We start from the raw sequence: 14,212 nt of genomic DNA on the forward strand, positions 1-14,212 counted from the left end.
ACGGATTTTCTCCTGTCACTTTCTCGTCATCCCTGACGTGCTCTCCGTTGTTTTTTCCCTGCTAATTTTTGCATCACACGGCACAGCTTCTGTATCACGTGGTATAAGGCTCCGCCCTTGTCATTTGTTGAGCAGGAAGAGTGAGCGCTTGTTTTCATGCAGATTACGTCCCGGATCAAAATGCGGTACAATCGTCGTTGTCGACATCTTTGAGATTGTCTTTATTATTTCTCACATGACTCTGTTTTACTTAACATTAGGGATGGGTATCGTTTAGGTTTTATCCGATACCGGTGCCAAACCGGTACTTTTGAAACGGTGACTGTGCTTAAACGGTGCTCGAACCGGTGCTTAAACAAATTGCACACGAACAACATTAAGCTACTCACCCAGAGAAGAACGGCTGCTGCTGCCATCATCATCCGTCATCATTTCTGCTACACTGGCAGGGCTAGGGGCCAGGACTGTACTCCTCGGGTTCTTGGGGGGATGTTGCTAACTCCAGGTCCGATAACAGGCACCACATCTGCAGTAGATGTGCTCAGTGTGAGGTCTCGCAGCAAGCTATCAAATACGGTGCATTTTTCGGCTTTCAAAAAAACACTATGCGTTGCCAGGAGTTTCATCAGATTCGAGGTGTTTCAGTACAGCCAGACTTTTTACCTCTTCGCCTTGGGCATTTTTAATCTGTAGCTCTGCTCTAAAAGAACATACGTACCTGGGCCCGCCTACTATCCTTGGAAAGGTAAAATGATCGGCTAAAATCCAAAGCGTATGACATCTCAGGGGGGAAAAGCACCAAAATGTGCACTGCTTTTCGGTCTGGTCACTACAGTTTATGTCAGAACCGGTACCCATCCCTAGTTAACATTTGCTCAATGTAAATGATTTGGGCTTAGCAGTCTCTTTTTAGGGTTACTAGGGTTTAGTAACTATGGGGTCTTTTCAAAAACACATTTTTCTAATAATAGATAATAATAGATTTATCCTGGATAGCTTTTTAAGGGTTTCTAGGACCCAACAATTAGATTACCCCTCTAATATTTTTTTAGGGGTCCCTTTATACTCCTAGAAAAGCTTAGACACTTTGGGAAATGGACGTGGAGCATCTGAGGGTGTGTAGCTGTGTGTTATCATCAGAACTTTGGCAGCACATCCTCTGTTGGGTCTGTATGAATCAAGTTTGTTCCATCAATGCTCAGTCAGATTGAGATATGAAGCTTTTTATTTTATTTTATTTATTTATTTATTTATTTATTTATTTATTTTAGTCCACATTGATGCCTTGGGTTTTATTATTTGTAGTTTTTGGAGTGTGGAGTGTGGTGGAGTGTTTGTTTTGCTGGCCTACACACGTGTTCATCAGGGAGAGCTGTTGGCAAGTGAGGTTGTCTGGTCCCACTGAATAACAAATTGAATTTTTGCTTCAAATGCTAATCTCTACAAGATATGACAAAAATGGGTGTCTCCCAGGCCTACTTCTGCTGTCATTGTCCATGCAAACTACAGGCAGTATCTTCAAAGAAAATCACAAGGAAGGTTTTGATGCAGCAACCTTTTTGCAATCAATTTAACTTGGTTGCAGACAGCAAACACTTGCGACCAATCGGGGAACACACATTTTTCCTGAGCCACCAGTGGTTGTAAGGGGTCACCAACTGGTTTTGAGACCTTATGCTTGTCATTCTCACCATTGTGAGTGGTTTCAAATGACAAAAGCGACGTCACATCCGCTGGTGTAAGTCGTCCTTTAGTGTTGTTTCAGCTGGTTGCACATTTAAGTTAAATTATAGCAGGTGCAGTTATTTTCAAAATGGACATGTTTCAGGCATGGCTGTGTGAGCATGTCCACCTCTGCAAGCATACATGACACAACGAACATGGGAGGACAGAAATCGTGGAGAGAGATTACTGCAGCAGTGCCGAGTAATTTCACGAGTACAAATGGATGTGGCTGTGTGATGACGTCACCTGATCAGCGCACAAAGCCATTGTGGCGAGCATAAATGGATCATTAAGCCGATGTTATTTGAGAGCATGTTTTGGCTGGTTAGCGATCTTTGAAGAATAGCTGAATAGCTCCTTGTGAAAGAGTACTTCTTAAAAAATATTTTTATTTTTTATTATCATCAGGGACTCACTGAGCTTTTTAGGAGGGGCACAAATGCACTTATATAATGGAAATGGGAGTGCTTGATTTGGAGCAGGAAAAGGAGAGCTTTGTAGAGAAAATTAATACAGAGAGAGTAATAATTATGTCCTGATTATTTGGCTGTCATAATTTAGAAGCCAGAATTAAAATGAACATTCATGAAATATAAAGTATAATGCTTTCTGTTAGAACTGCTTGTTTTCTCCTTTTTATTCATATTAACTTGAGTATTTTCATGTTTTAGACACCCAAGATGTCAGAAAGGTATGCCTCCCAACCTGCTTCCATTGTCATTGTCTTGGGCATGTTGCATAGCTCACATGTCAGGATTAGCTTGTTATTGTTTAGCTGTGAAACAGTATAAGCTGTAGCATTTCTACATCTGCATTCCTACCTGTCCAGGAAGTCTCCCAAAGAACTAACCTGTTTTTATGTTTTTGATTTTTTTATTGATTGTGAGTTAATTGTTGGCAGAAATGCTAAAATAAAATGATATACTTCCTCTTGATGTCATTTTTTTTATTGGATAGATGATTCAATTCATTGATCACATTAAAACAAAGTACGACAAAGACAACAAAAACAACGATGGAAAACCTTTGTACTGACATGTTATGCTAAGTTTGATTGATCTCGTAGGCTGATATCTTCAGGTCCTTTTGTGCTTTCTTTTCTAAGTGTTTCCAGGCTTCTTTAATGGCTGCTCAGCCTATAACTTAATATCTGTTTCATGAGCCTGGCAGGCCATGTTTAGTGGTGTTTGTTGGCCTTGAGCTGAGTGGAGACAAAAGATACTCCTGTTGAGAGGTTCAAAAAGTGGCCTGCTGTCTATGAAGAAAAGCAGTTTGGTTTTGGGCCTCATTTCTTGTACCTCCTCCTTCCTTCTCTCCATTGCTCCACCTGAAACGTCAGTGCCTGCATACTGTCGAGGCTTTTTGGAGCTTAAAAATCCTTTACTGATGAGAAGATTTATTATTTTTATATGAAACGATGAAAGGAATTACAAAATATGTATAAATAGAATAAGTGAATTTGGCATGAATACAGGAATATAAAACCGTCTGTACGTGCTGGTTATTCAGGCTTTTTCCTCTTATTCTTGTTGGGTATGCAGCCTTTGGGTGGTGATTTGGGTCTTCGTTGGCAGTGGGGGTCTTCCAGTTTGGGGGGGAATGGAGTGGTGTTACAGTTGGAAATGACTGAGCATGCTCTGTGGAGACCCTCTGACAGAGAGGACCGACAGAGGGAGCCACCAGGTCACATGACCGGCGAGGTGAATGTGCATGCGGGGAAAGAAAAGGAAAGGAGGAACAATCTGTTCGACAGATCCTCGCGCTCTCCCTCTCTGTCCTCCCTCCTTCCCTCATTCTCTCTCTCTCTCTCTCTCAAACACACACTCTCCCTCACTCACTCCTTCTCTGCCGCCTTCTTCTCCTCAATGGAGGCCATGAGAAGAAAGCAGGTATGATGCTTCCTGGAGGCACAAGAGAAACGACATGTTAGCTTTGTATTCTTCACCCTTAGTTGGCTTTTAGTGGTCTGAGGAGATGCATAGTCTTTCTTCCCAGTTCCTTTTAGACCAAGTTACTACCAATTAGTTTCAGCTCTTGCTGTCTTCTCTTTGAGAAGGTTTCTGTTTTTGTTTTTTCTTTCTTTCTTTTGTTTTTGTTTTGTTTTGTTTTTTTAATTTAAGACGTGCTCCTCGAGCTGCTCATCTGTCAGTAATTCTAATCTGTCAGATTTCTCTGGATTCCTGAAATCGAAAACTAGATCTTAAAGGAGAGAGGATTTGTTTGTGCGTTTTTTGTGTGTGTGGTAGCAGAGAGATGTGATTATGGCATGGATGGATCCTGTGACTGGAGACGGCTCCCTTTGAATTAGAGCAATCACTTCATGACAAATGTCAATCTCAATATGGGAAGATAAGCGTGACCTCCTGAAGATCTTGAAATTTACCTGATTTTTCTAAAGTGAGGTACAGCCACCTTTTTTTGGTTATACCTTTATCTTTAATCCCTTCTCTTCTCTACTCTCTCAGTGGTCAGTATGTAGTAATGAGGTCACTGTGGCCCTTGTCTAGGCTACAGTATGTTCAGATATATACTGCAGATGCTGTTTATTAATTTAGAGGAAGTACATTGGGGTGTGATGTGAGCTATGTTTACCAGCTGCTGGATTCTGACTCGGGGTCATTGGTTCATTTGCACAATGTGTCCCATGGCGGGTTAATTATTGACATATTCATAAAGGTTAGCTGAAATTTTATGCCAAGTCAATTATTATTATTATTATTTTTTTAAGGCTATCTTTGCCTTTTTATCTAGACAGTGGACAGCTGGGAAACGACAGGAAATGAGCTAGAAGAGAGGCTGCATGACAGACCACCCAGACTATTCAAACTGAGGGTTTTTTGCAATTACAGTCTGCAGCTTCAATCCCTAAACCACCTGGAAAAAGAGCTTCTTTGTCAGATTTCTTTAGCACAGTGTCAGGCTGTTACTGTGAAGTGGTAGCAAGTTAAATGTCAGGGTGATCTGTACGATTGGGCATTTTTTAGGATTTTTTTATTAGCATGTAATGGGGGCGGGGGTACTTTTATGTAAGCAGATCACAGCAGAGAACAGGTTTTGCAAATTGGTTCTTCATTCTTGAGGGATCAGGGTTCATTATTGTTTTATCTCATCTGGGTACTTAGGTACTCGGTACTTAGTGCCAGCCCCGGCAGCCTGATAGCTGCCTGTGTAATGTGTTTGTGGTTTGGTAGCTCTCTCTGACTTGTTTTCAGGTCTCTTTCAGCAGATCTAAAGATAGGTCACATCAGCACCTGCCTTGTCACATAAGAGGTTCACATTAAGTTGTATGGACAGTAAAGGCTGATCCTTTATAGTGCTATGAGCTTCTTTCTAATATTTATAGTGTAATATCACTAGTAACTCAACCACTGGGGCCTTCTTTGTGCACTCATAGTTGCAGCTTAGGCTCTGATTAGCTCTCACAGCCTTGGTTTCAGCTTTGGAGCTTCTTTCAGCAGCCTCCATATTCCCATCTATGAGTTTCCAGACCCCTTCAGTCCCCATCTAGTGGAAAACTGCTGCAATGGCTGCGCTGTGTCAGTAAACAATCTGGTTGCGAAATGGCGGCGATCTGCAGACAGCCTTCTCTGCCTCCCTCCCTCCCTCCCCCTTCTCCTGTCTCCACTGTGTATGTTCCACTTTTCACCACTAGGGGGAGGGCTGAGGCTTGTGTGTTTTTTGTGTAACTGGCTTTCTTCAAACCATTGGGGGGGGGAAGGGAGGAGAACTAAAAGATTCTTCTTCTCTTGACGCTCACAAGTGTTCACTAGATTCCCCCATGTTGATCATACACCAAAGAGGGTTGTCCCAGACTAGATGTTCTTTGGGGACAAACCCTCACAGACCAGTCCTTGGCCTGGACTTGTTGCTAATTGATTAGGTTCATGTTTGGCTCAGGAGCATGAACAGGGACGTGTTTCCTGACGGTTTATTTAGTTGGAGTCTCGGTTGTAAGCAGATCAGGACTCACACAGTCTGACTGTCTGAGCCATTGAGGAGAGGCTTTAGAGTAACTGACTGAATCCATTAGCTTATAGTGGCCTTATTCTCTCTCAGGTCTTTTGATTGGCTTTGTGTGAGAAGAAAATGTGTCCTCTGCTTTCCTTCATAAAGGTTAACTGATATTTTATGCAAAGTGTATTTTTTTTTTTTTTTTGGATAGGCTTTGCCTTTTATCTGGATGGTGGACACTTGGGAAGCAAACAGGGAGAAAGGATGCTTGGCAGACCACTCAGACTATATTTGATTGGCTTAATGTGAGAAGAAAATGAGTCCTCTGTTTTCCTGGGGCAATCGGCTTCAGTACCTGACTTACTTCTCATCAGATATGACCTCTCACCACTGATCAGCACGTGTCTGTCCCTAAATATGCCCTAAATGAGTCTTAAGAGGTTAGGGAAAGTGTAAACCTTTATTTTCTGCGCTGGTTCTGTGTAATTCCTCAAGGTTGAACTGGCCTAGATTGACTAAATGTTGATATTTGAGCTGAAAGAGAAGGCTTTGCAACAAAGTAGACCTTAATAGTAAGCATGAGAGTGAAGTCACGATGATTTTTCCTTCAAGGCCTCCTGTTTCCTTTGGGCCTGTTTTTCCAGAGTGAGCATGAAGATGAAGGTCTGCTCCGGAGGAAGAGTCTATGTTTCCTGCTGTTATCTCTGAGATGTAAAGACGGTCGATGGGTGATTTGGTTTTCTTTTGAAGCTGTGGCAGGCGTCTGTTGCTCCACTGGTTAGTTGTAGCATATAAGGAGAGAAGCCGGAGACAATGAGAGTGCATAGTGGTGGCCCCCAATCTCTTGGCTGGCTCTACAGTATTCCTGACACTGATACATTACTGAAAAGCACACAGGGATTTTACACAGGATTAGGTGCATCGAAGGATGATGGTTTAATTCAGAGATATGCCTGCTTAGGCCTGGATCACAAATGTGGCTTTGAGAAGCTAAAACCAGACTTTTTGGGGTATTTCTATCAAGAAATATGTCTTTACACTCACTTTTCAGATAGTCTTAGGCTTTAGGAACACCTGGGGGGCCTATTTTTAGACGCATTACAAACTAAGCAGCCACTTGATAATGTTATCCACAAAAAATGTATTTAATAAAGCTTAATTTAACAGTTTCCCTCACATGTACTTTTTTTGGTTTTTGTTTTTCTTTAAATCAGCCCGCTGGTCTAGCCAAGAGCTGCGTGGATAAAGGTGGATCCACAAAGAAAGAGGGACTCGATCCAGGAAGCAATGGAGAAGAGAAGTCAGGTATTTGTCTAAATACGCTTGAACGTATTTTATTTGTGTAAATGATGGGTTTACATTGTGATTTAATTTGTCTTGTTTGAATGCGAAGATGGGGACAAAGAGGTAGCAGACAGACTGGCCTTTTCCCCTGCAGCAGAGGTGATGCTGAACGGCACCGAGAGCGACGACACAAGCCACAAGGACCTGACAACAGGAAATAACAAGACTGTACTGTTGTTAAATGAAAATGGCACGTCTGACACGGAGCCACCGCATGGTTCTGTTACTGGAAGCAATGGATTCATTCTCACTAAGCAGCAGCAGCCGGAGCAGGAAGGCAGCGCTGCAGCGGCACCAGGTTTGGGAGTTTCCCCTCACAGGACTAACTGGTTGCCCTCGGGCTCACCGACAGGGGGGCATGCAGCCAAAACCCTCCCTGCCTCGGCATCTGGGAGTGCACAGAGTTCAGGTGCACTAAGGACTGCCCCCAGTACAGGGACAAAGCCGGGGCAGGGGACACCAGACACTAAAAATGGCCCCAGTTTATCTCCTTCCCCGGTTCCAGCGCCAGTCACCGTACACAGAGCGCGCAAGACCATGTCCAGACCTGCTGTCAGCCCTGCACAAAAGGTGAACCATGACCAAGAGCAAGGGATTATCATGTTTGCTTTAGATTTGTTTTTTTTCAACACCTTAAGGAATAAAAATAGTTGAAGGCCAAATTGGAAAAATCTGTAAGTCAGAAATGCCCTTACAATAATATACAACAGGTTTATCCCTGCAGCAACTCTTATAGTAATACAGCTTATATTGCCCTGTATGCAATTTCAATAGCAGTTTCATAGTTAGGGTACTATTAAACTGCTAGAGGCTTGCATTATGCTTTATATCAGCAGCTCTATCATACATCAACACAGGAGTTCTCAGATTCCCAGCTGGCAAAGAGGGAGATGCTAAAAACGTAGGAAAAGATGAGATGTTCTGCAGAAAACATCCTCCTCATACATTTTGTTTCCTGTTTGAACTTTTTCCATTTCTGTTCCAGTGCTGAAGCGTGGTCATTTCTGAGTATCCACACCTTAGCATTTGGGTGCCTCACACTTGAGTGTGAATGGTTACAAAGCTGTGTTAAAGTAGTAGTTCATGCATGCTGCAACACATCAACCCTAACCCTGATGTTAGAGCTTACAGGGTTAATCTGCGACTATAAAGGCAGGTATTAGAAGCAATTTGACCACAACCACATTTCCTCTGAGTAATGGTGTGTTATTCATTTCATCCCAAGGGTGTTGGATGACCTTGAGGTCAGTGACTATGTAGGCCAGCCCAATTGTCTTTTCTTGTTTCTTGTGGTTTTTGCCTTCATTTGACTAGGCAAATCATAAAGAACAATTTCTTTATAGATCAGGCTTTGCGAATGTGTATTTTGTCTTGATGAACCAGAAAAACGGCTTCACCAAACTCAAAGCTGCAAGCTGTCGAAACAGAATTATATAATTGTGTACTCGAGCATGACTGCTTCCTTTTTAGACCTGTGGCTCTTTTCACAAAAGGATCTTATCTTGCCTTTGTTACCTGAAATGTCACTAAAAGTTCCTACCTCCTAAGAACTGTTTACAAAGGTGCTGACAGGAACATTTAATAAGGAGCAGAGTGGAAATGGAAGAGATTGGGACCTTTGTGGAACTTTGCTTTTGAAAAGATTGTCATTAAAACGAAGATGGGTGGAAGGAAGAACTTGCCACCATTGAAACACCTCATGTGGGTGCACATTTCTCAATAAGAATAATTACCTGCAGCACTAGTGCAAACTACAACAAATGTAATGGGTCCCCTTGGTGAAAAGTGAAACTTTTAATTGGAAATTGAACCCCCCCCCCCCCCCCCAAAAAAAAAAAAAAAAGCAATCTGATCAAATTTTATTTTTAAATCCTACCTGATGAGACCAGAGCCTGGAAAATACACTATAGTAGGTTTTTTTGTTTGTTTGTTTGTTCTTAAACCCCTCAACCCTTAAAGGCTGATTGGTGTCATCACCCTGCTGCCCAGTGAGGCAGGCATCATGGAGACCCAAGTTTATGAATGACATGACTCAAGAACGAAGCAATGTAGGAGTTTTAAATTGATACCATAGGTGTATCTTCTAGGAGGCTGAGGGGTGTCATTGGCTGTCTGCAATATTTGGTTTAAAATGGGTTTCTTGCATATTTTTCAAAGCATTTTACTTAGCTGGACGTTGTCTAAGTAGCTCTTATTTTCATCCTCATCAGAGGCTGTCTGATGCATGGTTTAATCTCGTTTTGCATGCTGTGTCATTGATATCTGGATATGACATTTTTCTATCATGTAAAAACATATAGCAGCGATATCCTGGAGAATAGGGGTCTAGTGCATAAGTATTAAATTGAATTTTTTTTATTTTTCATCCAGTTTGATAACGACTTTTAGCACTTAAATTGGTAGTGGTTCTGGCACCTGAACTTTTAATGTCTACTTACTTTTGGGCAAACATGTTGAGGCATATCTTATAAAACAGAAAAAAACAAGGAAATTGTTCCTCAACACTTTATTTTTTTTTAATTTATTTATTTTATCAGGCAAAACTTGTTAGATATGTAAAAACGTAAACCTCTTAAACATTTCCTGAAATATAGATAGATTTGTATTACTTGTCTGCAGCAGGAAGCAGGCTTAATTCTCAGACCTTTTGGTTTGATTAGCAGAAGCAGACATGGGGCACACAAGTTCTTCACTCTGAGGTTCATCGAGCCAGCTGCTCAACAGGCGGCTTCTCTAATCTAATACGAAGGCAGATGATAAACGATACGACTGAACAAGATTTTAACAAGAGCAAATTATAGCAAACACAGGGATCAATGGTAAAAGTGCAGTAAAAGTTAAGCCTGCATTCTTGGCCAGCATCTGGTGACTAGTTTTATACAGCCTCAGTTCCTTGTCCTGTGACCTCAGTAAAAACCTTGAAGAATTTATGGCTTCAGTCAGTAGTTTCAGGCTGTTTAAAACACCCTAATTTGATTAAATTGCAGTCATTATTGAAATAAAAGAGGATTATCCAGGGTGTGCTCTTTGGCTACTGGGCGTGCTGTGACCATCAGTTTCACAGTCAGATCCAGCCCCTAGTTTCAGTTTCAAAAAGCCAAGATGGCTGACAGCTGAAGGCTTCACAGGCTTCACTAACTCTTGGATTTGTGACACTGATATTGTGCTCGGACATGTAAAACCACTTTATATTTCTTACAGTCAGTATTTTCATGAAGTTTACCTGGTTTAGCAAGTGACCCATAAGCTGGAAGCCTACTGCAGAAGCCCAGGCTCAAGTCAGCCCTGAGCTATTTACTACTTGTCATTTCCTGTCTGCCACTCACTTGGTAAAGGATAAAAGAATAAATTAAATCTTTATTTATTTATTTATTTTAAAAGAGCAAGAGATTGACAGAGAAAGAATTGTTTTTAGCTGCTCCCTTCCACTACTGGCTTGTTTTACACAGCGACAGCATTACTGCATAAGGAAGTTCAAATAAAATCTGTGCACATTATCTTCTGCATCTTTGAATAAAACTTAGGATATTTCTTAATAAAATAGCTGCAGGCTGGAATTAGCCATCCTGGCTCTCTAGCAGGAATAGCTGCAGCCTGCAGAGGGGAGTCTAGAGAGTGGGCGCAGCATTTGCTCCACTATATTTGTTTACACACTTTAGATACTCAGTTATAGATACAGATTAACTAGCTAGCAGTATATAAGGAAATGTGTTTGTGCAAAAGTTCGAGCAACTACTCATTGCTTTATGTTTTCAGGAAAATGAAAGGGAGGTTCAGTGATGAATAGAAACATGCGCAAATATAAAATGAATATAAGGCAAAAACAGTTAAATGACCACCTTCCTTTTTCAACTCACGTTGGCCTCTCTTAGAAAACCTTCTAGTAAGGAATAACTCTCTAGGCTTCTTAAGGGCCATTCAAAGTTCCTTTCTTGATGTCGGCAGCCTTTTTGTTATTTCCTGTCGCATTGATCCCACACTGCTTCAGTAATGTTGAGGTTCAGGCGTTGGGGAGGCCAGTCCATGGCTGATAGCGTTCTATTGCAGTCTGTATTTTCATGCTGAAAAAATGAAGCTGTTGCCAGTTAGAAGCTTTGCAGATGGTAATGAATGGTGGTTCAAAATCTGATGGTACTCTCCCAACACCACTGGCTGAAATGAAGCCCCAGGCAATGATAGAGCCTTCATGTATTTGAGTCTTCTTACTTGGAAATATTTAATTGAATGGTTGTAAAACCGTAGCTCACTATGTGGACATTACAACACTAAAAATGTTGGCTTTATTTTACTTAGTGTGTGTATATTTAGGTTTTATTTAAAAAATAAAATAAAATTGGGCCTTGTTTACTTTCCTTATTCTGCCATAAATATACTGTTACAATCATATGCTTATATTAAGCATATCCAAAGTTTCAGATAATGAAGTCACTCTTTGTAGCTCAATTGGTTTACTTCTACAAACTCAAGTTTGAGGGAGTTTTTTCTGTTCTTGGCTCTTTATGATGTCAGTGCGTGCAGATTTCACTTATGTTGACATCTCAGAGCCACAGCTCTGACTGTGAGCACAGGTTTAAAGTTAGGAGACAGAGGATGAGCTGATCAGCTGAACCAGGGCTTAGTATACGATAAATATGGATTATTTTGTACTTGAATCATGCTAAGCTGCTCTAAAGGAGTCCATGATTCGAGTGGGGGTGGGGGGGTCCTGGAGCTGGAACAAATCCATTTGAATGGAAATTGGTTTTTAAAAACAAGAAAATAAAACAAGAACTAACCATGAGGAAACCTTTTGTAACACATTGATCCTAAATGCTTTTGCCACTCTGCAGCTTCTTAACAGGGAATTAAGGGAAGCAAAGAGTGCCAAAATGGAGTCTCATGTTGCACCCGACCTGCAGAAATCCTCACCGCAGTCACCCTCTCAGAACCACCTACCTCAGAGTCCACCAGATACGCCATCTTCAGCACAAACTGCATCATCAGCTTCACCAGCACCTGTTCCTCCACCACAGCCACCTCCAGCTCCTGCAGAACGGGCAGCTCCTTCGGCTTCTCCTGCTCCTGTCCAAGCCAAGCTCCAGCTAGGTTAGACTGACTCCAGCGACACATCACAAAAGCTAATGCACTAAAAATTGGAGCAGAGTGTAATGTTTGTCTGCGGTAACACTCTGCTGTAAATGTGGTGTTCTCTTGTGCTCTAGGCTCTTACTCAGGAGCGCTGTCATCCCGTAAGAAGAAGAGGCGAATGGGAATGTACAGCTTGGTTCCCAAGAAGAAAACCAAAGTGCTAAAGCAGAGAACTGTGCTGGAAATGTTTAAGGAACTACAACAGACTGCCAAGAGTCCAGAGGTCTGAGCTTCTCATCTTTTCAAAAATTTGCAAAATTAAAAGAAAGCGTAACACGTATTCATTTAGCCTCTCGAGGCACATCTCATACATTCAGTGTTTCAGTCTTACGCTTCTCATGCACTTTCTGCACTTGAATGTTGAAAAAATTGCCACATGTGGAATAAATTATTCCAATCATTGTCCACTGAGACATAGACAATTAAAAATCGTCATATATGACCCCAGCTCTATATATTAGATGTGCTATTGCATTTTTGAGAACAGAACATATTTCAATCAACGTCTCCGACAACTTTTCCTAGTTTTTTTTTTTAAAACAGACCAGGACTGTTGGTATGGTAAGGTTAATGGGAAGTTGTTCAGGTTCATTTATGACCTCGGAAATGCTGAGGTGCTGCTGTTAAGATATGACATTACATCCACTTTTTTCCGTTTGTTGTCTTGCAGGCTAAAGAGGTGGCCAGCATAAATGGGGAGAAAGTGGGAAATGCATCTGAGGATGAAGAGTCAGAAGATCTGGAGTCTGAAGAGGAGGAACAACAGCAGCCATCAGAAGAACCGGAAAGTGCTGCGCAGGAACCCTCTGAATCCATCGCTCAGGTTGGAGAATAAAAGTTGTTTCCTTCTCTTGAAACCTTGTGTGGTTGTTTCTTTGTGGGAACTCTGAATAACTGTGAATGCAATGCATTGCAGTGAAAGTCTTATGTGTTAAATGCTACTGATGAATTCTGTTTGCTTTTCCTGGTGGAGGTGAAAGACGAGCAGGAGTCTGAAGAATCTGGAGAGGAAGAGTTGGAGGAGGAAGGCACTGAATCTGACTTGGTAAGACCGCTTGCCAGCACTTCTCCAACTGCATCTCATACCACCTCTTTTAGCTAAAAATGGAAGAGAATTGATGTTTTGTTTTGGGGGTTTTTCTTGTTTCTCTCTGTTGTTTAAAATCATCCCTGTGGCCAAACTCTCACCTGCATCAGAGCACAGAGTCGAGTCTGAAGAAAAAATTGAAAAAGAAAACAAAAGCAGACAGCGCATGGCTCCGGCCCTCCAGGAAACGAAAAAGGAGGATGAAGTCCAAAGGTGATCGCTGTTCCTCTATATGCACATCCACCCAATCACCTATCTCAATATTCTCAGGCTGACTGATGCTATTTCTTGAGAGAAACATGTTGCAAGTGGATGACAGAAAGTAATTCTCTGAAACCGACATTAACCCCAGAAACTAAAACTATGTACTGCTGGGTAAATGTTCAGCAGTGAACTGATTTTAGCCACCTAATAGATTCAGTATCTGTTTATACACTGGCTTTATTTAGATTCTTTTCTAAATAAACTTTTCACCTCTTTACCTGCTGCCAGACTGACAGAAACAGTCCTTTTAGTTCAAAACCATGTGAATTGTTTGTGTGCTGCTCACCTTGATTGGTGAGTTTATTTCTCGACTTCAGACTTAAGATCTGAACTGCACATTCACAAAATAAACAATAAACAAAGCTCTCAATTGTTGCAGCAGCTCTGTGTCTGTCTCCTTGATTCAGGTTCCTTTTTTAGAGGGAGCTTGAAATCCCATGTGAGAGGTGGAGATAGCTTTAGCTTTACATGCAAGCAGGATTACAGCACACAGTTAAGTTAGCTTATTTTGGCAGAAATCTGTATTTTCTGGCCATTTTTGACAATTTAATTTTAAAAGTATATTATATTTGTGTAAATAGTTGCTCAGTTAATAAAATGAGCTTTAAAAATGTATATAATCACAGTGCTGGTGATCTTCTGGGTAAAAATTGGTTTCTAAAAATGTGAGTTTAAGCGTCTGCTAAACCCTAAAATCTGTCTGAGACTCTACAG

General features: G+C 41.3%; 1 protein-coding gene across 1 annotated transcript in view; it reads left to right on the forward strand.

Annotated features, from left to right (window-relative positions):
• The window catches only part of ehmt1b (euchromatic histone-lysine N-methyltransferase 1b), a 48,450-nt gene that overhangs the window by 23,832 nt on the left and 10,406 nt on the right, over nt 1-14,212 (forward strand). The window contains exons 2-8 of the mRNA XM_005725578.2: nt 6,891-6,981; nt 7,070-7,590; nt 11,850-12,105; nt 12,222-12,370; nt 12,818-12,970; nt 13,121-13,192; nt 13,345-13,447. Coding sequence (XP_005725635.1) covers nt 6,891-6,981; nt 7,070-7,590; nt 11,850-12,105; nt 12,222-12,370; nt 12,818-12,970; nt 13,121-13,192; nt 13,345-13,447 — 1,345 coding nt within the window. The remainder of the gene's footprint in view (nt 1-6,890; nt 6,982-7,069; nt 7,591-11,849; nt 12,106-12,221; nt 12,371-12,817; nt 12,971-13,120; nt 13,193-13,344; nt 13,448-14,212) is intronic.

Source organism: Pundamilia nyererei, unplaced genomic scaffold, assembly GCF_000239375.1.
Source record: "Pundamilia nyererei isolate P.nyererei 1_Seehausen unplaced genomic scaffold, PunNye1.0 scaffold00016, whole genome shotgun sequence".
Classification (NCBI taxonomy): domain Eukaryota; kingdom Metazoa; phylum Chordata; class Actinopteri; order Cichliformes; family Cichlidae; genus Pundamilia; species Pundamilia nyererei.